Here is a 25322-nt window from a genome sequence, read left to right as displayed (position 1 = left end):
GAGGGAAGAGGGAGAGGGAGAAGAATCCTATCAGTTCTTCTGTATGCCTGTGCTCACAAAGGGTGCTCTGATCCTGTGGCTTGGGATAACCAGTCAGCACCCTCACGTTTCCCAGCCACAGTGCTGAAATGATGAATTACAAGATATGCTGCTATTGAAAAAGTGGAAAGAAGACCTGTAATGGTAATGTGTAGAGCACTATTGCAAACCAGCATGAAAAAACAAAGGAGACAAGTACATTTCTGACTGAAACGAGTCACCACCAGCCACATTAACACAAGCCTCCAGGGACTGGAGATGATTCAGTGCTTAATGGCACTAGCTATTCTTCCAGAGAACTGGGGTTTGATTCCCACCACCCACATGGAAGCTCAAGACTGAATGCAACTCCATTTCCAGGGAATCTGATGCCCTCTTCTGGCCTCCGTAGGTGCCAGGCATGTACATGGTGTATATATATGTGTGTGTATCTATCTTATGTGTATGAGTGTTTTGCCAAATGTAGAAAAAAAGTAAGTTTCTATAACGCCAGATTTTCATTTGTTACTGTTTCTCTAGATAAAAGGATAGTATATAAAAGGAAGACAAGTTGTTAGATTTTAAACCCTGTTATCACCCTTCCTAAGAGTTTGACATAGTAAAAGTAAGCATCATGAGGATCATTAGCATGTTCTTTACAGCCCTGTGGATGTGAGGTAGACATCTCATACTATCAATGAATGTGGCATTATTTTCATTGACTAGAATTATTTTCATCTCCATCTAGTCAATGAATACAGTAAATTCATCTTGTGTGAAAGGTACTCTTTGTTGTCCATTTGACTACATGTGGAATGAACTAAAACCCAAATGACTAGGCACACCTGTGACGGATTTGTTTTAATTAAATCATTTAAAATGTGAAGAGCCACTTCTAATCCAGATTTTTGGGGTGGGAAGATCCACCTTTAATGTGGACCATATCCTGCTGGTAACCTATACAAAAGACATTGAGGAAGGAAACTCTTTGCCTGCTTGCTCTTGCTAGCAATTTCATTTCTTCACTGGCATTAGAGCCTACTTCTTTGGGATTCCACAGTATACTGAAATGACCAGCCTCATGGACTGAACAACTACTGGATCTTGGACCTTCCATTCATAGGCAGCCATCATTGGATTAGCTGGACTACCACAGCCTGTAAGCCACTCTAACAAATCCCATCTGTATATGGGTGTGTATATACATATATATTCTATATTCATTCTATGAGTTCTGTACTGTAGAGAACTCTTCTATGGCCAATTCAGATTCAACTACAGGCTGAGAAATTTTCTAAAGAAAATGTTTTTTTTATTCTTATAGGGATTAAATGAAAAACAACAACAACAACAACAACAACAAAAACCAAAAAACAAAATAAAAGCCAGTAAAACATTTCAGTACAAAGTTTTTTATTGACACTGTAAGAAACATTTTTATTTGTTTTTGTTTTTTCTTTGTTACAAAAGAACTAAGTGGTTCTGAAAGCCAAGGCAGAGTTCATGTGTCTGGGCTGCCATTCCTGTGGCCTATGAGCACTGAGCAGCCACAGGCTTTTCCGAGGAAGGTCCAAGGCCATCACACCCCAACTCTACGCCTACAATACTTGAATGTATTTACATGTGTTGTTCTTTAAAAAGGATTACACATTTTCTTCTTTAAAAATCTAAAAAAAGGTGGAGAAAAGGAACATCTTTTATCTTACACATTTGCAGGATATACAAGGGTAACTTGTCAGAGGAGAACATCCTCCTATCAGCTTTAAACAACACAGGAAATCAGGTCACTGGACAGCTCAGACTGCTACAGTCCTGTACTCACTTCCTGGTAACACTGTCTGGTCACGCAGCCTTGGAGTGCTGACTGGACAAAAACTGGTCCTTCTCATTGACAAGAGAAACATAAAATAAGGCACATACATTGCAAGAATCAAAACCTGTGGCTCAGGACAAGCCAACATGTGAGGAGCAGGAAAGTGAGTTACTTAATTCTTCAGAAAAGGTTATGAAAAACATAAACCATTGAACATAGACGTCAAACAGGAGTACCATGTATGAGCCCATACTTTCACTAAAAAGCAAAGGTGATAACTAGAGAGTCAACAGTGTTTCTCCTAAATGCAACAGCCAAAGAAAGGAAAGAGGGTGTAGACTGTGGGGAGGTGTTTGACAGGAAATGCCAAACCTGCAGAGATCTCATGTCCCAAAGGACAGTTTCAGTGATCACATGATCTTTCTTGCACTGGACTATAATGACAAATCATTGAAATCTTGGGACAGAATGCTTTTCAGCCTCCATTTTTCTTTTTTGACCTGTATCCTTCTGAAATTTTCATATTGAGAAAAGTCAGATACTGAGTGGAAGCTTCCATTCCACAAATCTAAATGCAACAGCTTGGAAAAATAACAATTAAAGAGAGAAGAAATGAAAGAGTCAAAAGCAGAAAGTAAGATGGCAGTGGTGCTGGTTCTGTGCACTGCCCATCCCTTTAGGTACAGCCGTTGTGGAGAAACCACTGTACTTCAAAGCTTCAAGTTCACATGCAAGGATTGCACCTAGGAAGGTCTCTGTTGCAGGAGGCAATCAATGGGTTTGACCAGGAACCAAGGTCACTCTCCTTGCTGACGGAGGGGTATCCTAAACCCCTTCTTTGAAACTAAAAGTTAATAAAGAGAATGGGCCAAATAATAAAGGCATGCCAGGTCAGACCCAGAGTAGAGATTTAAAACACAAAAGACTTTTGACAAGTGAAATTCAGGGATTCCATCACTCATTTTGTGATGAGAATGTGACCTATTTGAGGAACAGAGAAGCCTTGCTTTACTCTCCTGAATCCAGAGCAGTAGTTCCCTCTTGCTAGTGGGCTATCCTCTGATTTACAGGAAGTCCCTTGGGAGAGGGCTGCAATGCATGGAGAACTCACAGATTGCTCTACTGGTCCTGACATCTAACAGAATGCAAACTGGCTAGTTTAGCCACAAAGTCCTAAATGGCAAAGTTTCCTTCCTGTTGAAATTTGGGCTCCAAATGAGAGAAAATAGGCATGAGCAAAATTGGCTCGTCATAACATTCTTCCTACTACCTAACACTTAGTTTTCATCTTTCTACTCCTAAATTTAATGGCAGGACTTAAGAGGAGAAGCCACACAACCATGTCAAAAATCCCTTGGGGCAAATTCACTCTCAGGGGCTGATGAGTAAGCATTTTATTTTCGTTTATCTAGTTTTAAAGTAATATCCTGGATAATCCATGTAATCTGAGCATGCATAGTAGGACTTTCCTGTGTCAACTGCATGTGAGGAGAGGCTGCACTGTGTAAATCTTTAAAATCTTAATCTGAAACAAAAGTGCTAGTCCATGTTAAGGACTAATGGTATTTGGAATCCACATGGTTACTAAATATCATCCTTTATGCTCTCCGATGTTAAAAATGGTTAAAGCAATTTATTCCTGATGTCACTGTATCTGAGTTTTGCCTTTTATAATTACATCTTACACATCTCTGAAAACAGGGCACTTTGAATAGACGTACTTCCTTTCTATAGGGAAATTAACAAATGGTAGTGACACATCCAGTTGTGGGTTGTTTTAGTACCTATTTAGAGCTACGTATAGTCAATTCTCAGTTACCTTCGATACTGAGGAAAGAGGTGGGAGAAATCAATCACAGCAGGTCCACAAAGACAGTCCTCAAACTAATTCTACCCAACTGTGTCAACCTATGATCGGTCTAACTTCTTACAAAGGAGCTAAGAGGGACATGCCTGTACGTGAACTGCCTGTCTACTATCACCGCTGTGCTAAATAACAGTAAATGTTTGTAAAGGTGGAGGGAATGCTAGACAGCCGAGAACTGACTATAGAGACATATCCACGGGATGCATACTTGCAGAACCCTGATCAAACCATTTCATTTGTAGGATCCCCAAATTTCCACTTTTGTGCAGCTGTTAAAAGTATGCCCTGAATGGAGTCAAGGTGGGGAACACATAAAAACCTGCTATTTATACTAACTACAGTGTGCCCACCAACAATCTTCAAACTCACTACTCATTCGATTCTTGTACTCGGTGTAGGGATTAAAAGCACACATACACGTATAAAAGCAAGTCACCGAGTACAGTAAAGGAAAACTTTAAAGGGAGACTCGCAACCCCTTGGTCACAAGTACACCAATTCCTAGCTCCTGGGATAGCAGAGAAGCAGGCCAAATCTTTCGATTTGATGACTTCTCTTCTAAAAGAAAGAACATGCACATTACACATTTACATTGGTTCACTCAAAAGGGGGCAGGCTTACAGGTTAAAAGAGGAGGGTAATTTCAATGTCACAATACTGATTCCCGAACTGAAATGGAAGACAGTTTCTCCCCTAGAATACCTTAGGGGTTTTCAGAGTCCTTTTCCATAAAAGGAATATACTCGAGACACATCCCAGTAGGTGAGATGAGATTGCTGAAATACATACAGAACTTAAAAAAAGGACAAAAAAAAAAAAAAAAAAAAAGTCCAAACAGAGTCAGTTCAATCTTTCAAGTCCTATTTTTTTTTTAACCTCTATTTGTGGTCCTTCTTGCCTACTGCATAACTGCAAGGAACTTGCTTTCTTCTGCAAGGGAGGTCAGCAAAGAACTCATATCTCCGATAGCCATGTTGGTGGTGCTCATGGACAGGGCTGGGAACGGGAGGGGTGCCCGTGGGGTGGTGAGACGGGAGGAGCTGTGGGAAAGGTTCTGAATGATACTTGGGCTCAAGGCCCCTGACATTAGGCTGGTATGGTCCCCATCATCGATGATGGCATCAAAATCAATCTGCACGCCTTCTAGGTCATGACTCTCAAAGCTGTCCACTGTGCTTGTCACTTGGTTAGCACCTGGGGAAAGTAACTCAGAGTTTTCGGTGCCGTTCCCCTGGAGCAGGCAGTTGGCATCTGAAAGGGAGAACGAAGCAGCCTTCCTGTCTTGCTGACTGAAGCCCGAGGCGATCTGGTCATAGAACTGACCCGAGTAATTCTGCATGCTCGCGCAGAGCTGCTGGGACTGCCCTTGTGCCTCCATCTTGATGCCGTTCACCCTGCTGCTCTGACTCACGTCGCTGAGCTGTCCTTGTTGCAGAGTGAGGCTGCCCCTTGGCATTGCCTGGCGCCTGCTGCCCCCATAGCCAGCACAGGGCTGGTAGCCCCTGACCACCGCCATGCTCGCTGGCTGGCTGCTGTTGTCCTGAGTCCCCGTCAGGCAGCTCTCTGTCCCTTGATAGATGTTGACATGTGAGGTAGCACCAACCTGCCCTAGGATCTGTTGACCAGGGCGGCTGGCCCCCTGGTGTTGCATGCTGCCACTGAGTAGCTGATGAGCAATGTATCCCTGTCCCATTGGATCTTGGGCTGGTATGCCATTCACCGTGTTGCCAGCTAACTCATTTGGTGCCGTGGACAGGGCAAAATCTAGCAAATTCCCGTTCTCTTGCAAGGTGTTGCCTTTCAGCTTGGCCCCTTGAAGCCCAGCACCACAGGCGCTATCTAGTGTACTGGAAGCCAGTGGCTGCCTGTTGATCTGGCTCCCGTACTGCTGCGTCTTATAGGGCTGTTCATGAAAAGCGTTTCCATTGGGGCCAGGCCCATCCCCACTGTGGATTACAAAGTGCTCTGGACCACTGTAGGTACTGCCGTTCTCTCCGAGGATCTGACAGCCGCCGGTGGGGCCAGTTCCAACCTTCCACAGATTCTGTGGGTGTGCCACCATATTGTTGTATAAGCCAAAGGCTCGAGCCTGCTGAACGGTCGGGCGCTGGCCACATTTCAGCTTGGAGGATGACAGATCAGAGCTTCCAGAACTGACCTCATTCCACTGGATGGGCAAGTCAGTTTTGCTGCCCTCAGAACAAGGCTGCTCTAGAGCCGGATACTGCTGGCCAACATGACTGTCTGGCAGATCCGGCAGGTCCAAGTTCTCTGGCCCATGGGCTACTTTGCTATCTTCAGAGATGGCACTCTGTAATTGCTGCCCATACTCTGTTTGGTTCTGGGAATTTAAATACTGTACTACGTCATCTGGCAGGAAATCTTCATCATTCAAGTTGGCATCAGCATCCATGGTCAGGGCCTCCAGGGCGACATTCTCTGTGATGCTGGGAGGACAAGGAGACGCTTGGAAGAATCGGGCCTGGCTGCCCTCTGGCCGGGTATAATTTTGCAGCACTAAGCTACGTTTCTCCACCGATGGAGGCAAACTCGGAGGATTAAAGCTGTTGAGGCTGCTGAAGCGCTGAACCCTGGGAAGTGACATGTTCTCTGAGACTGTCCTCACAGGGTCGCTGGCCCTCCTCACACTGTTAGCCAGTGCATCATGAGGCAGCAGGTGACGCCGGCTGTACGTATGGCCTCCTCCATCACTACATCTCCGAGGAGGATGGACCGGAGGCAGGGTCACCCCCGAGTCCCTCCCCTCTCCTAGCAGGGCCATCCTGGTCTTTAGGCTCAGCCTTTCCATGTGGGGCAGGGGTGTGGGCGGTGGGCCACCAGTGGCAGCGGCATACTTGGCCTTGAGGCGGTACTGCTGCACGGGTGTGAGGCTGAGGAGACTGGGCAGCCCATCCCCCTGGCTGGCCTCGCTGGACCTCCGTGAGGCATCTGTGGAGATGGGGTCATAAGAGTCGGCCACACTCACGTTCTGGGGTCGCCCTTCGGCCTGGGATGCCTCGCTGGACCTGCGGCTGGAAAAGCAAGGGGAGATGCCCGAGGATCTTCGGCTGCTCAGGTAGGCGGAGCTGATGGTGCTGGTGCTGCTGTCCCTCCTGTTGAGCGTGTTCAGCACGGTGAAGTCTACACCCGACAGGTCACCTCTGCTCGGGAGAAGGGTCCCGGGCCCACCTGAACTATAGTTGTTATTGGACTGTGTGCCTGGAGGAAAGGCGCAGAGGGAAGGAAGAGAAGGAGAGTTCAATGTGAATATCTTAAATCGGGGGCCCACAAGCATTTGTATTTCCCTGAACTGGGCAAACAGATAAAATTCTCTTGGTTTTATGTCTTGGGAATGAGACTGGAAGCACTAACCACAAACGCACCTACTGTGGAGATCTTGTGAACGATTACAATTTCCCCGTTAAAATCTGGATCCTTCCGATCTTAACAATAAATAGTAATAAAAATGTGAAGACATTTTAATTTTGTTCTGTTTCAGCATGATTCTGTTATTGTTTTCAATATACGGGGCACCCAGAACAGCAGTGCAAATGGCCCAGCAGTAACACAGGTAAGCTCTAGCATAAGCTTAGGATCTGTGCAAAAACCAACAAATACAAAACCAAGGGCTCCAGGCCCCCTGGGCGTGTTCTGGCCACACCTAAAGGAAAGGAAATACCGTGAGGAGACAGCAGACACATGGTCTAAGGTGGGTCTTACCATTTCCTATGAGAGGAGACACCGCAGGGGCTTTGGAGGGTAGAATAGGGTTCAGTCTTGGAAACATTCCATTCACTTGTTTTAACCTTTCAAGTTTGATGTGCTCCATCCATTTGGTCCCTGCTGGGTTTCTCCTGGCTTGCAAAGCAAGGGCTGTGGTCGCCGTGGAAATGGTCGAGTCCATGATTGGGGTTTCATCGATGGCACTGAGGTCTGCCACACCCCCTCCATCGGTCAGAGGAAGCTCGGGCCCACTGTTGGAATAGTTGCTGACGGGGGACTGTTGGCTGCTGCATGAAGACTGACCACCAGGGCTTGGCTGAGATGTCTGTTGGGGTCAAGGAAAAAGGAACACGATGGCATCAGGAAGGGTAAAGGAAAGGAAACCAAAATGACAGTTCATGCAAGTCAAGACCTTCAGGTTACCAGCAGGTTAAATGAGAAGAAAAACCATGTGTTGGTGGATGGAGGGAGCCTCTGGGCCAAAATGACAATGGTCCACCAGCCGGGCTGATACTCAAGGGGAGGTGATAGATGGTAGAGGATGCTAGATGCAGTGTGATCAGAGCTTTCAGCCATGAGATCCTGTTCCAAAGGCCAACTCTGCAGGCATACTTCATTTTCAATTTTATCTCCAGGACATTATTTTTGAGCAAATTTCTTAAGCATTTACTACAGTAGTATCTTTATGTACATAATGAGATCAGTTCTTAATGGATCAACTGGAAATTAATGTAAATCCCAGAGAGTACTGTATAAAGACCTGGTAATGTTAAAGATGGGGTTATAAGGCTCCGATAATTATTATTGTTCCAACTGGGGTTCATTTTACTCAGCAATAGCATGCAGGCAGGGGATGCTCCATAGGAAAGCTCATCTCCTTCAACAAGAGTCCCTCTAGGATATTCAGACCTTGTTCCCAAAGTATTCTGTTTTCCTCCCTGCCACATTCCCCTGGTATTACAGACCCTTAACCAGGGTCCGGATCAAGGCAGCTGTAACTGGTAAAACATCAATCCTTTTGCTTTTGCCACACTCCAAAGTGTAGACAAGCTGCAATGGATAGTGGCCCCGAGTGTGTAAAATGATTTTACTGCTCCTTTTGACGTGTGCCTCTCTGAGTATGTTCAGAGACACTTAACCAAATAGACACTGAAAGAAAATTCTGTAACTAATGAAAACTTAATCCTATTGCCTAGTCTTAATCCAAGAAAGTACTGCTTTCTTCCATGCCGGGGCTTCTGGGATGGTAACTGGAAAGGCTGACCATCTCAGGGCCTGAAAAGCAACCTGCCAATGGACCTATATCCCATTAGTCTGAGTTGCAAGGGCACCTACTGATGAGGTCACATCTTCTTTGTAAGAACAGGAAGAGTGATGTTCAGAGAAGTTCAGTGGCCCCTGAAATCACAATATCTAGACCCCTAAGGTGGTTAATGTGGGCCTTTGCTGTACGCTCTCCAGGGGTCCTAGAAAAACTAGAGCCATTAACAGCAAGTAAAGAAATCACTCAGTTATGCTCAGGTGGGATGAACAATGCTATTAAGAACGTGTTTGTAGAGGTAACACTCTCTGGGAACCCGTTAGCTTTATTTATTTTCACATCATATAAATCCAAGCAAACACATACTTTCTTAGCAAGGGCCACACGATACAATAACATCACCCTGGGCAACCAAGTAGAGCTAAGGAAGATTTGTAAATCTGATCATGAGTATGTAAATTCTTGCTTAATTTCTTTGCTTCAGGAAAGTCCTGAGATCCAGGCGCTTCCAGAGGTACCAGGAGTTTTTAAAGCTTTGGGTGACTTTCATTCTTCAACAGAACAATCAGAATATATATGTACATGGATCTGTGTATATGACCATGTGCACATACTTCCACAGAACATGGAAGAAGGCATGGGCACTTACAATTAGAAAGGTTAAGCTGCTAAAAGTTTATCTAGGTCTTCTTCAAAGAAAACAGTACTTGCATTTATTTTAGTAGGGATAGTAATTAAACAGAATTTGAGAACAACTGCTTGGTTGGCCCAGTGTGATTTGTTATGAAGACCTAGGCAAAAGTAATGATGAATTTCATCATCTGATTTCACATGCTATGTTCAAACCACAGAGCTGAGTAATGGTCACCAAGGATATCACAATGCCATAAAAACTTAAGAAAAATGAAATGGGAAGAAAACTTGCATGTTAAAATGAAAACAAAACAAAACAAAGGAATAGAATAGAGAAGCCAAAATTCCCTCACCTTATTACCCACTGTCCTTAGGAAGTGAGAACAAGACATTTGGGAGCAATAGACAGAGAGGCGTTGCATTAATAAGAAAAAAGAAGAAAGAATTTAATTTATAGCATGGTGACCAAATTAAAGACATGTTTTAAAAGAAATAATATTAGAAATGTAATGTTTGTTAGTAAATGTCTTATTTAAATGTATGTGTACCCACAGCATCTATTGCAGAGATGGGACCATGTGACTAATCTCTAGGAACTTCAATTTTCTCCCCTGTAAACATAGGCTTAGTCTTCATCTCTTTGAGTACCATCTTTATCATCTAATTTGTTTATGAACAGTCACATACCGAGTCATCTTGAGATAAACTGCTATAAATAATTATTCCCAGAAGTCCTCTTTTTTTAAGCAGCGGGAGGTATCATGCATTCGGGTGACAGGCAGACCTTGTCTCCACTTTCCCCGACCTGCACTGCAATACTTAGAACTAGAGCCGTTAAGCCCACCATCACCCACTAACCTTGCCCTTGTTCTCCTCTCCCTTTGCTCTGGCAAATCCCACAACTGGTACCTTTCGTCTCCTTCCCTTTCCCAGGGTCACTTGCTCTCCCTGGTCTGAGTGCTGAACTCTGTCCTTATGGCCCCTGCTCTCTGAGCACATTGCCAATTCTCCTTTGCTAAGAGGGCTTTTCACAGTCTTGTGTTTGAGCCCCACCGTCTGAACTGTACTTGTCTTTCAATCGTGTATCCCACTGAACTGTAAGCCCCCAAAGAATATGGACTTCAGCTTATTGATCTTGGGGTCACCAGGGCAAGGGAGACAGAAAGCGTATTTGCAGAAAGGCTCAAGGAATGATTTTCTACAGAGTCGCCACTGTGAAGAGACTGGCGGCCATGTCTGTCTGCCACAAGCAGTACAGCTATGGATTTAAAAGTCAGGCAAGAATCTTAGAAACTCCTTCTGAGCAAAGTTATTTCTAAGCAGCAGTCTCAATCACTGGGCTCATGAAACATAAATCAGAGTGGCCAGATACAATGAAGAGAGGACAGTGCTGTCCCTTGACATACTCAGCTGGGTTTTTCTCAAGGAGCCTGGTCGGCTCTGGGAGAACAGGAGAGTGAATGACATACCATGGGTTTCTCGGCCTTGACCGTCTTCACCTGGAGGCATTCTTCCCGCTTTGAGGTAGTGTTGCCCAGCTCTTTCTGCTCACCAAAGGCTCCCTGAGTCGGCCGGCCGGGGGACCTGGACTGCGAATGGCTGCCAGAATCTCTCGGGGGTGGAGGCCGAGGGTGCATGTCCCCACGCTGCTTTTTGGTGACATGAGCCTCAGGGCCATGCACAGTCTTCACATGCTTCCGGAGAGAGCTGGGGTCTGTGTACCGCTTGGTGCAGCCAGGGATTTTGCATACATATGGTTTCTATCAATTGCCACAAAAATGGATTGTCAAAGGTTATAATTGTTCATTACATTCTAATTCTAAAAAAAAACAAAACAAAAAAACCCAAACCCACAATGTTCAGATACCTCTCAGATCTAGCGACTTAGAAAGGCCATTTGGATATTTCTCAGTGTCCCAAGAATCTAGCTTAATGGGGTATTATTTAGAGTGCCCCATGAGTGGTAATAGTGTGCAAATTGCCTTTACATTGTTGGAAGCGATTATGCTGTGAGCGGAATATTACAGCTTTCCATCCATCGATGATGATAATGGAGGGAGGCTTACGAGAAGATGGTATCAGGACAATTTTACACATCTTGCAGGAGATGGTCTGTGTGAAGAAATTTCTTGTCTTATCTTGGTTCTGAGATCTAACAAATCTTTGCTTTGTAAATGTGCTATTTGTACACAGGTATTATGGTAATAAGAAATAAAACCGAACTGCGCAGAGCCATTCTCACGCTGTTTCACTAAAAAGTACTCATTTAGGTAGCATTACAGTTGTTTGGAGTTCAGGCGTTAAAAATCCCCGGACGGTCTCTGGTCTTTCATATAGACTATGTACATGGCCTTTCCATACATTACCCAGGGCTGGAGAAGGGCTTATGGAAAACCAGGACTCCGAGTCTGCTTTCTTCCGGCTTTCCAGGTCTCTGCATGGCAGAACTACTTTAAGCTAATTTTACTTTCTACCTGAGTCACCAACCATACCTCCTGCCATAGTTATAACATAAGGATATTTATAACAAAATATTCATACAGGGCACAGAACTGTTGCCTTTGTTAATTACCAATGCCAGAATGGCGACTTTGTTTTCATGACTTTCAAAATATGGTATGTTGGTATGAGTAAAGCCAGCCCTGCCTGCCCAACAGCTCTATGTCCACAAGCTCAACTGACTTACGATGGAAAAGACTAAAAATTCATACCTGTAGTGTGAAACCTTACACACATAGTGACCATGAACGGACACATTTTCCTGTGGCCATTCCCTAAACGCTATAGCAGCTGTGTACACTGCATTGGGCATTAGAAGTTACCTAAAATATGAGAGGCCATATGTAAATACTGCAGCGTTTTACTGAAGAGACTTGTGCATTCTCAGATTCTGGTGTGTGCAGGGGTCCCGGACATGGTCCCTTACTGAATGTCATGAAAGGACTGTGTACTTCCATGTCTGTGTACCAGAAGGTGAGCTAGTTTATATAAGAAATCATCATAAAAGGTATGATTAAAAGAATGTATCTCTTATCCTTGCTAAGCGCCCTGTCTTATAGAATGCATGTCTAAAAGATGCTAAAAGCCCTAAAAGCCCTAAACCAGACTGACTGAGTGCTACCTAAAATGCTGAAATTTTGTAATGTGGAGAAGTGAAGATTTCGAACATTATCTGGAGAGACTTCACCTTCAAATGTAAGATTTAGTTGGGTAGAATTGATTCCCATTAACTACAAATTATGTCTACTCAGGGGCTCTGTGATTTGCCCCATATACATGGCGAAATGAGAGTACAGGATTCCATGCATTAGGGACAGAAGAATGGCTCTGACAGTTAGTGCCATTACCTCCGGGTGTTTGTACATCAACCCTGGGCTTGCTTAGGGCACTGATGGGACAGGCTGTTCCATGAGCTGAGTGTATGAGGAAGGTGTTTGGGCACAGGGAGAGGACAAGGAGGGAGCACAAAGCAAACACATTCATGTGAATATTAAGATTAGCCTGGGAAGAACCACACAGCTGATGTGCAATGAGCACAGACGTGTTCATCAGAACTAGCATTTTCAAGGCCAGTGGCACATGTCAGCACACCTGGAATCATGCATCCTTGCATACGAACACACACACTAAGTGCTGCCTACAAAAGTCCACAGGAACACAGGTTCTGGATGTTCACGCTTTAAAACAAAAGGCATAAGCACCACTCTGTAGTTTGTCCTTGAATTTCTGTGATAACGACAAAATGCAATGATAGGCCACGACAATGGCGGACTGGCCGAGGGGTCTGGGCTTCATGATTGTTACCAGCTTGACTTGCACACTCATGTACTGTTTTGCATGCTCAGGTACTATTTTCATACTCAGATACTGTTTGTACGCTCAGGTACTGTTTTCATACTCAGGTACTGTTGGAAAGCTGTTGATGCATTTCTTTTCTTGACTATAAAATTTATCCAAGGGTGTGTGTGTTGGGGGAGACAAGTTCTTTCTCTATAGCCTATGCTAGTGTGACTGCCCCCTACCTCAGCCTCCTAGGTGCTAGGATTACAGGGCTAACTATTCCCAGCTAAATTTTATTTATTTATTTTTTTATTTTATGTGCATTAGTGTGAAAGTGTCCAATCCCTTGGAAATGGAGTTACAGACAGCTGTGAGCTGCCATGTGGGTGCTGGGAATTGAACCCGGGTCCTTTGGAAGAACAGGCACTGCTCTTAACCCTTGAGCCATTTCTCCAGACCCATAAATTTTATTGTTTAAGAACATCAAATGAGTGCTATTATATGCAAGATGTCTTGTGCACAAAGACGTGTAACCTCAATGAATATGAAGTCCTTTACGTAATCCTTTATATTTTGTGTACAGAATCTTCTCTTCTAGAGAAAATGAGAGCATTCAACTATTTACAGTATAAAGTGTGAATCCTACAGATGTAGACAAAGGGGGACTCCTGTTTTGGTTGGTATAATCCTGGGAGGTGTCAGTTATTGAAATCTGGGTTTAACTCTCAGCTCATGGGTCCATAAGGTGCTTGCAACTGCGCATAACCGATAGTAAATACTTGCTCACTGGAGCTTTTATTATGGGAAACACTTTAGCTCAGTTCTGAACACAGAGAGTAAGATTCTGTGGATAAAAATGAGGACAAGGAGATGCCAAAAATAAAGGGTCCTTGGCAAAGGTTCTGCTCATGAGAGGTCAGACCGGAAGGACAGCTTGAGCATGGACATAAATGTAGCTAAGGGAGGAATACAAACTGTATGGTCTAGAATGAGGAGTCCTTTCAGAGGCCACTGCTATATAACTTAGGGGCCCCAAAAGGGCAAGGACAAAGTCACAGACAGGGAAATGCCATAGTAGCTTTCATGTAAGGGAATAACTCTCTCAATCTACCCTGTTGAACACTTGGCCATACCTACATATAGCAAAAGGGTTTTGCACATAACTAGTTATCAGTCTTTGTGAAGGCATAAAGGAAAGTTTTCAGACTCTAAAACTGAAACTGGAACTGACAGAAAAACAGCCTGCACCAGTCATCCTCAGTTGGGGCGTTCTTCATGTTGCACAACAATTCTAGAACATTTCAGCGCTCCAAAATCAGCAGCAGGCTGGGAAGCACTAATCTATTTTGTCTCCATGGATTTGCCATTCTAGACTCTCCAAAATGTATAAAACAAGAGCATCAGACAATACAGTAGCTAATATATACAGAAAAAAAGGATGTCTGTCTTCCCAGGTCATTAATAGGAGATTCAAAATGATCTGTACATCCTTATCACACCATGGCCTTTTGAGAAATTCAGTGGCTTTGGACCTACAGATGTAAGTTTCATCTATGACAGACAGCATATTTGATCTCATTAAAGGCAGTTTTACTCTATCATCTGGACTGTCTCCCCCAACCCCCTGTTTAAATCCTAACGGTTCCTGACCCAACTGGCTCACTGGGTTTAGATACTGCAAGATTGTGAGACTGGCCTATACCTGGCAAGATCATAACAGCCACTCTGGAGTCTTATACATATAAATTTCTTCTTGTGCAACAATGTTTCAAGTCAACCGAGGACATATTTAGCAGGCCTGAACTATGTGCTGTTAGCCATCTCATTTCTATCCCAAATGAGGGGCACTTCGTTTAATCTTGGTTTATTCAAGGTGTAGTTTATAGATGAGCCAGTATTTCAGATATACTTTCAAGGAGAAGTTATACATTTTTAGTCAGATATGTATCAAAGCCTAGCTAAAACCAATCCATAACCATTTTCGTTTTACACTGGGGACAATTATCTAAAAACAATAGCAGTACAACATAAACCACTACGATGAGGCCTTGACAAATTTACCTTAAATAACTGACTTAAACATTAACTGGGCTTTTAAGAATATCTTCCAAAATCTTCTGGAATTCAGAATGTCTGTAAATTAACTGTATTTAAGCTGTCTGCTCCATGAAAATAGTTTTAGAAACAAACCATGTGATGATACCTCTTTCTCCTAAAAAGCAAATACAACTGTGTGCTTTTAGCAGTGAGCTGTCAGTGTGATGGTTCTGAATCCCTTTCCTCAGTACTGGGTCCTACTTTGTGGGTTCCTGCTCTTCTGGCAGAGCAAGCCGACTGCATTCCTACTGTCTGGCCAGTAGGTGGCAGGTCTGAGCAACAGGAAACTTAATTCAGCCAGGGTTTTATAGAATTTCCTCTTCGTCTGCAGTACTCTCTCAAGAGGGTCCACCCTTGAGGCCCCAAACCTTTACCTGCAGGGTCTCAGAGTCCACTCACACTGGGATCAGCCAGAGGAAACAGAACGGAACACGTCTACTTTGCCATGTCTATTCCACACGGCGGCTCATTGTTTCTGCAGGTCGCCTGGGATGGCGGGGGAGGCTTACCTCATTGGAATGCGTTCTGTTTTGGTGCTTAGCCCGATCCGAAGCGTTGGAGAATGCCTTGTTGCAGCCCTCGTGTTCACAGACGTATGGCTTCTCTCCAGTGTGAGATCTCAAGTGCGTTTTCAGGTTTTCTAGTCTCGAGTAGGCTTTTGTGCAACCTTCAAACTGAGGACAACAGGTAAATCTGGACCACTCTACACAATAGCAGCTGCAGCTTGCGCTTAACCCCCTCTCCAAGTGGATAAAAACTTGACCTTTCAAGGGTCAGCAGCTTTTCAAAACCACGGAACAAAAACTCCACTAAACTCTGCATTTATTGGGATTCAGATGTGGCTTGGGGCAGTTGAAGACAAAGCTCTGTGAGTGCCTGTAAAACTCCTGAAGGCTCCCCCCGCTTTCCTATTTTTTTTTTTTTTTTTTTTTTTGGTAATAGACAGCTCAATGTGGACAATGAATTTCATTATATGTTCATTGATCTCCTCCAATTCCCACTGATTTCAGATTCAGCACAAAGTTCATTAATATGGCTTTGTGTCCATACAAAGCCATGGAATTTGATCATGTTTGTAAAGGGCCTTTAAGATGTAAAGTACCAGGGCTATGCAGTGCTCAGGGCACGTCCTGAGACAAAGTGCGGTCTCACTGCAGCCCCAGCCCACTTCAGGGTCTGACGCTCCGCCATGGAGACTAAGCAACCATAGCCAAGGGCCGCTGAATATGCCTAGTCCAAAAAGCTTGGGATGAGAAGTCGTTTGAGTTTTTTTTTTTTTTTTAAATTTCAGAATATATACATGTATATTTTGAGACATGATGGTGACAGACAACAAGTTCATTTATGTTCCTTATCATATGCACACAGACTAACAGTAATGTCATGCAACAGTTTCAGAGCGCCTGTGTGATGACTACGAGGGGCTGCAGAAGTTAGGAACAGGGTTTTCTACCTGCAACACTGTTAGCACCCTGAGCCTTGTGCATGGTTGGGAAATGCTCTACTCTGAGCTGTATCCCAAGCCCCGCATTCTGAATTCTGTTTCTGATAACGAATGCTCAACTTGGGGCTTGTAAGGTGGGGTCAAAGTGCAAGCTGTGTAAACCCGACCACCGGAGTTTGATACCTGCAACGCGAAGGTGCAAGGAGGGAATCAACTCCACCAAAATTGTCTTTTGACCATGACATACATAAACAAACAAATACAGAAATTAAACTGAAAAACAAATCAACATTGTGCTTTGTCTGCAGTGTGCTGAGCCGTGAGTTCACAGAGCCAGCCACCTCATGCCTGCTATGAAGCCATGGCCTACTTGAAGGTGCTTTCTACAAACAGGGCTCCGTCTCTCTTCGCACTACCACCCAACTACCCTCAGAACCTAGGGCCAAGAGCAGGCAGAAGCCCAGAGACCAGGAAAGACCTGTAAAGCATCACACTCGCCTATGAGAGGGAACCCTGAGGCTGCTCAGGTGTGTACTCACGGTACACTTGTGAGGCTTCTCGCCAGTGTGTCTTCTCATATGCACTACCAACATGTACTGGGCTTTGAAGGGCTTCTGCTCTCTTGAACAATCCAGCCAGCGGCACACAAACTCCTTCTTTTCTCCATGAATGTGGTCATTATTGATATGCTGGGGTTGAGGAAAAGAGAAATAAAATTAAAACGTATTAGGTATTTCTCAAGGCAACAAAAGGAGGTGAAAAAAATGCTCAAAGTTTAAGCCTTCAAGATCACATGAGTAACTTCACTACATCACAGATTAAAATTAGTACATACATTGCTGAGATACACTCGCTATTGCTAACTGACTGTAAAGCCAGTATGGGCAAGAATGTCAGGAGCAGGCTTGGCATCCAGAAAAAGGAAAACAAAAACAGCACCTTGAGCCTGAAATCTGAAGAACACAGACTAAATCTGCGTTCCGCAAAGAGAGTGTGTAAGGCGGGGTGAGCGGCTCTGGGCGCTCTGTCCTCTGCGGGTGTTTAGCACGGGGCTGCAGGTGCTCTCTCTTTTCTGGGAGTGTGTGCACGCACGGGGTGCGCACACGATCATACACACACCTGGGATTCCACCACAAGGCTCAAGACCTAGAACAATCTCTCCTCGGATAGTAACCACAGAGAACTAGGTGCGAAGAGAACCCGCGACGGCCATCAAATGACTGCTTCTCGGCCACCGTTTCCATCCACCTTCAGCATTCTATTACTAGGTGAATTTTTTCCCCAGATTACTTTCTGTGAATGACTGCTTTGCTGGCACACGTGTGTGCACTACGTGGATGCCTGGTGTCAGTGAAGGTCAGAAAGGGAATCAGGTCCCCAGGATCTGGAGTTACAGCCATGGTTGCTGTTGCCAACAGCCAAGGAATCCTGGTCCTCTGTTAGGCAACAAGTGCTCTTAACCACGAACCCAGTGGTTCTCAAACTTCCTAATGCTGTGACCCTTTGTGGTGACCCCCAACCATAAAATTATTTTCATTGCTACTTAATAACTGTAATTTTGCTGTTGTGAGTTGTAATGGAAGTATCTGTTTTCCTATAGTCTTAGGTGACACCTGTGAAAGGGCCATTTGATTCCAAAGGGGTCGCGACCCACAGGTTGAGAAATACAGTGCTAACCATTTCTCTACACCCATTTTTTTTCAATTTTAGAATTACTGTATTTAGTTTTTTTTAAATTTTTCATCAATTACACTTTATTCATTCTGCATCCCCCCATAAGCCCCTCCCTCCTCCCCTCCCAATCCCACCCTCCCTCCTCCCTCTGCTTGCATGCCACTCCCCAAGTCCACTAATAGGGGAGGTTCTCCTCTCCTTTCTGATCTTAGTCTGTCAGTTCACATCAAAAGTGGCTGTATTGTCCTCTACTATGGCCTGGTAAGGCTGCTCCACCCCAGGGGGAGGTGATCAAAGAGCAGGCCAATCAGATTATGTCAGAGGCAGTCCCTCTTCACATTACTATGGAACCCAATTGGACTCTGAACTGCCCTGGGCTACATCTGTGCAGGGGTTCTGGGTTATCTCCATGAATAGTCCTTGGTTGGAGTATGAGTCTCTTGGAAGTTCCCTGTGTTCAAATTTTCTTGTTCTGTTGCTCTCCTTGTGGAGACCCTGTCCTTTTTTTTTTTTAAGCAAGCAAGCAAACAAACAAAAACAAAGAAAGGTAGATTTCCCCAAATTTGTTATCAATGCAAGGCTTTAGGGTCAGTTTTAATCTACATCTTTAGAAGGACATGTGAAGTGCCTTCAAAGCGGCAACAGGAAAAACCTACAGCCAGCGATACCTGAGGCGGAGCATGGGAGCTCTCCAGATACAACTACGGTGAACATGCCTTTAGTGCCAGAGGTACATGCCTGCAGCGCCAATACCTGAGAGCCTGAAGGGGGAACACCGAGGACTGAAAGCTAGAATGGATCACACATGAGACCTTTTCTCAAGACACTAAAATCAATTAAGTCCATCTTCAGTAAGTCTAGACTACCAGGGAGACTTTTATCCTGTTTTTTTTTTTTTAATTCGCTGGTCAGGTTATGTTTCACTTGCCTTATTTTAAGGCTACCAGGTATACTTTTTGTCCCTTAAGATCCATCCAGTAATTAAAGCCCTCTTGAGTTCTGCTGTGGCAGTGACACAGCCTTGGACATGGACCTCTGAATGCTCCAGCTCGGATGCCTAATGGTAATATTTTTGCTACCAGAATAGGCCTTCTTGATTATTCTTCTAGGTGGCTGATTGCCTGAGGATAAAGATTTTGCTTGAAAGAAAAAAGTTTTCTGTGTTGTTTCTAGAAGTTAAAGCTGAATAATGGCTGAGAAGAGGCCATTGCTCTCCTCTCCTCGAACAGCAGTTGGGATGGTTGGCGAACTGTGGAGAGTGGGCAGCATGGCAGCACACGCGGAGACAATCTTATCCTGTGGGACGCCGTACAGAAGACCAGCATGATGGCAGAGCCACTGTCCTGCTGCACTTCCCGTCCCGGGAAGCAGTGTCTTAGACCACAGCGGATGCAATCCTGCCGGGTATAGTCCCAGTCAGCCACTGTGCCCTGAGCATTGCCCAGGATGGTCTCAAATGGACTTCTGAGAGGAAGGCTGCACACGCCACTTTCTGCCTATGCAGATGAGCACAGAGGACCACCCCATTAAATGGCCATTGTTTCAGTGTTCCTGTTACTGAAGATTAACAAACTGGCCCTTGTCCTAAAACACATGGAGAGAAGATGGGGAAGAAGGGAGGAAGGTAGGAAAATGGAGGGAGGAGAATGAAATACAGAGAGGGGAAGAAGGAAAGATCGTTAATTGGAAAACACAACTCCATCCCATGCTGAACGGCCTCCTAGGTCTCATGTACTCATCAACAGGCTGTGTCCTGAAGCTTGGCAGAGGTATCTGCCGAGTTGATCCGATCTACTTAGCGAAGGAAATATTACCAGAAAAAGACATTGCCTGGAACACTTGTTTATTTTAATGCAACACTGCTCCACCTAGTATTTCATGTTTAGTATTTCATTACTATAAGATTTCTCTTATGAACTCGAGGAAGATTTTAAAGATACCCAGACATGGGCCACTCTTTCCCTTGGGGAGCAGAGGGAATACAATGACGGCAATGATTCTCTCCTCTCATGCCTGCAGGATGGTGCACGGTAAGCCTTTTGCACTAGGCTCAGTGATGGGGAGTGAGGCAGACATAATTTCTGCCCTAAGGAAATTACAGTCTCCCAGAGGAAAACAGATAATAACTTAAATTACTGCATAATTACGGTTGTGATAAGCATTATGAAGGGAAATAATGGGTTTCATAAAAACACGTTAACAGGGGTCTGAGATCAGCGTGGCACGTCGGCGATCAGGGGTCAGTTCAAAGGAAACTGCGCTGAGAGCTGAGCCTAAAGGCTGAGTGAATCCCCACCAAGGGTGCCGGGCAGGCTGAGGGTGGAGGAAAGGGGAGGCTGTGGCAGGCAAGCGACACAGAAGCACCCACTGAAGGTCAGATCCTGGTGCCTTTGAGAATGGCAGTGACACCCACAGTCAGCAAGAACGAACTTGCCAGGCAGGCCTGGCAGGCTACCGGCTTGGTGCGGCGCGGCGAGTGGGCACGGACTCTCAGTGGGCTTAAGGGACAATGCTCAGATGGTCAGGCACCGGCTAGTGGCCCACAGAAGAAATGCGACACGCTTCTTCAGGTCTCCAGCAATAAGGCTGTGGGGCTAAACCCAAACTACACAGGCCTTCCACACCTACACCAGTGGAGGACCCCAGTGAATGGAGCCACCTGACCGGCAGTAGGAGGGGCCAACAGAGGATGAAGGATAAGACAGGACTCCTCCTTCCTCTTGACACATCAGAAGGGTTGGACATGAGAGGTCTCCCAGGCAACCTGGGCCCTAGTACTTTCAAATGAAGTCAAAGAAGAGGAACAGCTTCCCTCCAGCTTAGCAGACAGTCCCTGCCAGTAACGGGAGGGAGGCGGGTAGGGCGGCTGTCGACTAGGCCTAAGCTGAACACACTCGCTACTGAAAGCGGCCAGGGAAGTTAGGAAGCCGCATTGAGGTTTGCCTCTAAGTAGAGAGAAGCAGCGGCAAGAGAAGGAGCACAGTTGCAGGAAACGCCAGCTACGTTCATGGTTCATCAGAGGGGCAGGCTAAGCTGAGCATCAGGCAGGCCTCAGGGTGGTCATCTCTCCATGGTGAGGAGCTAGAAGGACTGGTGCTGGATAATTAAAACTCCATATTCTGCAAGACTAACTTTTAGAGTAGATGGCAGCCTCAATAGGTTTTATAATTTTCCCGAAACTCTTAAAGGCAAACTTAGGGATTAGATGTGTGTATGCGTGCATGTGTGCCTGTACATCTGTAAAATTATCTTTCTGTAAAAGAAATCCACTAATCTAAAGGAGAAGTGAATAGGTTGTCAGTTACCATAAGGAAATAGGTATCTCTGCCTCTGTAAGATGTTCAAATGTGTTTAACACTTAAGAGATTTTCTTTCTTTCTTTTTTTTCTTTCTTTCTCTCTCTCTCTCTTTGGATCTAGGAATTACTTACCAATGAAAATTCTAAGAAACCATAGGCCTCATGTTGCTGTAAGTTTTAAATAGTAATTTTAAAAATAACTCTTTGATCTCTGTGGCTATAGGTCACTTGAGCACTCAGAAGGAAAGAATGACACTGGTGACCTCAGCAGTACACTGAGGACCATGTGCACACACACATACACACACACACACACACACACACACACACACACTCACTCACACTTATGGGGCTAGCAAGCTTTTCCTGTATAAAGTCAGATGGTAAGTATTCTGGCTCTGCTGTCATGCTGTACACCCAGTACCAGTCTGGCTCTGCTGGCATGCCTGTTACCAGCTGTACACCCAGTACCAGTGATTCAGTGAGCCATTTGCTTATGGATGTCAGAAATTCTCACAGGTCAAGAAGTACTTCTTAACATTTTCTTTTCAGTTATTTAAAGCCATAAGATCATGAACTCAGCTTAAGGGACACACACACACACACACACACACACACACACACACACACGCAGGCAGGCACATCCCCAAACAAACAAACAAACAAACAAACAAAATATGCATTGGGAATGGATCAGGCTTTTGACCCATTTGCTCGTCTCAATTGAGAGGATTTCAAAGGCTTCCTTCTTGAACTAACATTTGTCAGGTTATTTCTCAAACATGAAAAAGTACAAGTAGAAGGACGTAGGTTTTCATGCTAGAGAAAAGAATCTAGAAAGGAATAAAACCAGGTTGCTAGGGGGAAAACGGTGTCCAAGAAAGAGAGGGAGTTTGCCTACAAGCTCTTCACTATATGTATCATTCTACGTTTGGGTCAAAAGCACACTCACTAAAATCCAAGGTCACTGAGAGTAACATACAATAAACAGACAACTGACATGGAACAGGCAGACGGATTCCAAGTGAAGCTGGCTTGAAATTCAGTGGTCGTGAGTTTATTTGTGGTTTCACTGAAAATTTGACTTCCTAACAGTGACAATGTTAATCAAATATATAAATAATTTAATTGAAGGGAAAATAATGCATGATTAAATTCCACACTAATCCAACACTACGACATGCAATTTGCCAGAGGCCCAAGAACCAGAAAGAGATAGATGGTATAAATTTACAATGCTGTGTGCGTGAGACACTCTAAATGCTCCCTGTCTAAATAAACAGGGGACACTGGGACCGGCACATTTCCAACAAAGGCTAAGTCCAAAGAGGGGACTTCCTGTTGGAATTGCATCTGGCTTAGGCTATGATAATTGATGAAATTAACATAACCTTCGTAATGATCAAACTAAGAGTTGATAAGCAACTGTGATCAAGCTTTTAGCAGAATGAGACAAGGTCCATAATTCCATCTTCCCCACTAGTCTGGGGGAAGTGCAAGGCCCCTCTTTCATTTCAAGGGATTCTCTTTGGGAAGCTCTGGCCCAATTGCCAACCAAGGAGACTTGGAGAGGGCAGAAGGGAGACCTGAAGGGACAGGGAAGCTTTTCTTTTCACTAGCAGCAGTAGAATGAAGCCTACAATGGACTTCACTGAGCTAATCAGGGTCCTTTCTTCTTGCCTCATTATGTGAGCGAGTTGAGAGCAGGCAGTTTTCCTAACCTTCAGCTGAAACACACATGTGGGCCACGCACACTGTAAGGGTGCTCACACAGCCTCACAGAAAGCTGCTATTCAATCCACTCTCAAAGCTTGGAGGTGCGCTCTGCTTTTGTTCTGCCCCCCCCCCAGCCAGATTCAATTTCTACTTGGGAAGCATGGCTCTCTAGATAAGTAGGCTCAGTTCTCAGCAACTCCCTGAGAGGAGAAAGTTACAGCACTCCTCAGAGCTGTGCAGAACACTCACTCACCCCACCTACTGCCTAAGGGGACTCACATACCAGTAGACAAACACTGGCTGTCTCCAAAGCCTCTTTTCTCTAGTCAGCAGGACCCTGAGAGCAAGGAGCCAATCCCTCCCATTGCTGCCATGAAAAAATAAATCCCTAGGCAGCACCAGTGAGACAAGCAAACCTTGAACCCCTCAACAAAGGCCAGCACCATTCCATCTTCTGCATCTACTTACTATGTTGGCTATCCTGTCTCCACCTGTCTCCCAAATAACAGCATTTCCACCAAGTAAAAAAAAAAAAAAGGCTCTCACATATGTGTTGTCAGGGTTTTCACAGTACAAGGTAAATGTGAAAGCATAAAAATACTGCACAAGTATATGTGTCATCTTACACACACACACACACACACACACACACACACACACACACACACACACAGTATTATGGATGTGATAGAAAAGGAACAAGACGGTAGAGTTTCCTGTTTAAATACCTAAGAAAGTGGCTGTGAGCCTTGGGCCTACAGTTCTCCGTCTCCAGCTTCTCCTGCTGTGGCTGGAACATGCCCTCCCCTTGGCTTTACCCACTGTAAACATTTTGGCTACATATTCTGTATTTAGACCCACCAGCATGCCACTGCTCAGACGTGATACCCCATTGTATACGGAGCACAAGCTGGCCATTCTGAACCAGACTCATAGGTGCGAGTTTTCAGACTTTGCTCCATGCTTCTGTTTTCAAGAAAGGAAGGAAACAGAAACATTGACAACAGAATGTTAAGCTGGAAATATCTGATACGTCCTGAACCTTCCCGTCACCACCATCAGACTAGTTCATTAATGGGGCTGCATGAAGGAGCACACAATAGTTACCTCTCAGGTTTGCTCAAGAATTGTGCTATGGCAGCTTTCTATTCTGGCCTAAGATGAGACATAAAAAAAGTAAGTAATCTTAAAAGAAAATTCAATCTCATCTTGTTTCCTGGGTTTAATACATCTATTATCTTTTGATTTCGGTTTCCAGGGATATTGGTGGAAAGGAGAACATTATTTAGACTTCATTAAGATTTAATTCACAACAAAACCCATTTGTGAGAGATAGAAATTATTTCCCAAAAAGAAAAGCAAATTTTCCAGGAATTCTTTCCACTTTACATCTGAGCTTGGCTGACATCTTCTCGTGGCCATTGCTTGATAAGGAGTATTTCTGAAAAGTTCTATGACTGTCATGGCGTGGATTATGTTAGGGACACATTGTGATTGGATTCCTTAAAGCATTAGGAAGCAGAAATAGAAAAACAGCGCCAATCGCAAACTATCAGGGCTAAAATAGGCCTTATATATCAATATGCACTTTAATTTCAGATAAACAAAATAATTTAAATTGTTGTGGTGGCACCTGTCAATCTTTCAAACAGGTTATTTAAAAAGCTGGAGCAGCTGGCTCAGGGAGGGAACTTCTCCAGGACTTCACAGAATGACTGCTGCAGCTCCAGCCGGTTAATAAGGATTCGGACTCATCTGCTGCTGTCTGACGTACTATAAAACCAAACAGGAAAGCATAAAGAACCTACAAACAGCACTTAAAAAAAAAAATAAAAACAACGTCCAATTTCTGGTCTGTGAACAATAAGTATTAGGGTGAGTCTGAGAAACCTGTGCTTGCTGGTTAGAAGTGAATAAATGAATCCCTGTTGACAAGCATCTGGCACATCTACGCAACACAATCATTTCTTTTATGAGTAAAGAAAGCAAAGTTATTTT

The 25322-nt window shown here is 44.4% G+C and overlaps 1 protein-coding gene across 2 annotated transcripts in view; it reads right to left on the bottom strand.

Annotated features, from left to right (window-relative positions):
- Positions 1-1410: 1410 nt before the first annotated feature.
- The window catches only part of Gli3 (GLI family zinc finger 3), a 271582-nt gene continuing 247670 nt past the window's right edge, over positions 1411-25322 (bottom strand). For both annotated transcript variants that reach the window (XM_060372711.1, XM_021640081.2), the window contains exons 11-15: positions 17176-17325; positions 15702-15866; positions 10785-11075; positions 7419-7746; positions 1411-6917 (exon numbers count right to left, since the gene is read on the bottom strand). In XM_060372711.1, coding sequence (XP_060228694.1) covers positions 4597-6917; positions 7419-7746; positions 10785-11075; positions 15702-15866; positions 17176-17325 — 3255 coding nt within the window. In that variant the 3' untranslated portion in view covers positions 1411-4596. The remainder of the gene's footprint in view (positions 6918-7418; positions 7747-10784; positions 11076-15701; positions 15867-17175; positions 17326-25322) is intronic.

This window comes from Meriones unguiculatus, chromosome 19 (genome assembly GCF_030254825.1).
Source record: "Meriones unguiculatus strain TT.TT164.6M chromosome 19, Bangor_MerUng_6.1, whole genome shotgun sequence".
NCBI lineage: Eukaryota > Metazoa > Chordata > Mammalia > Rodentia > Muridae > Meriones > Meriones unguiculatus.
This window is presented reverse-complemented; position numbering and strand designations above follow the sequence as displayed.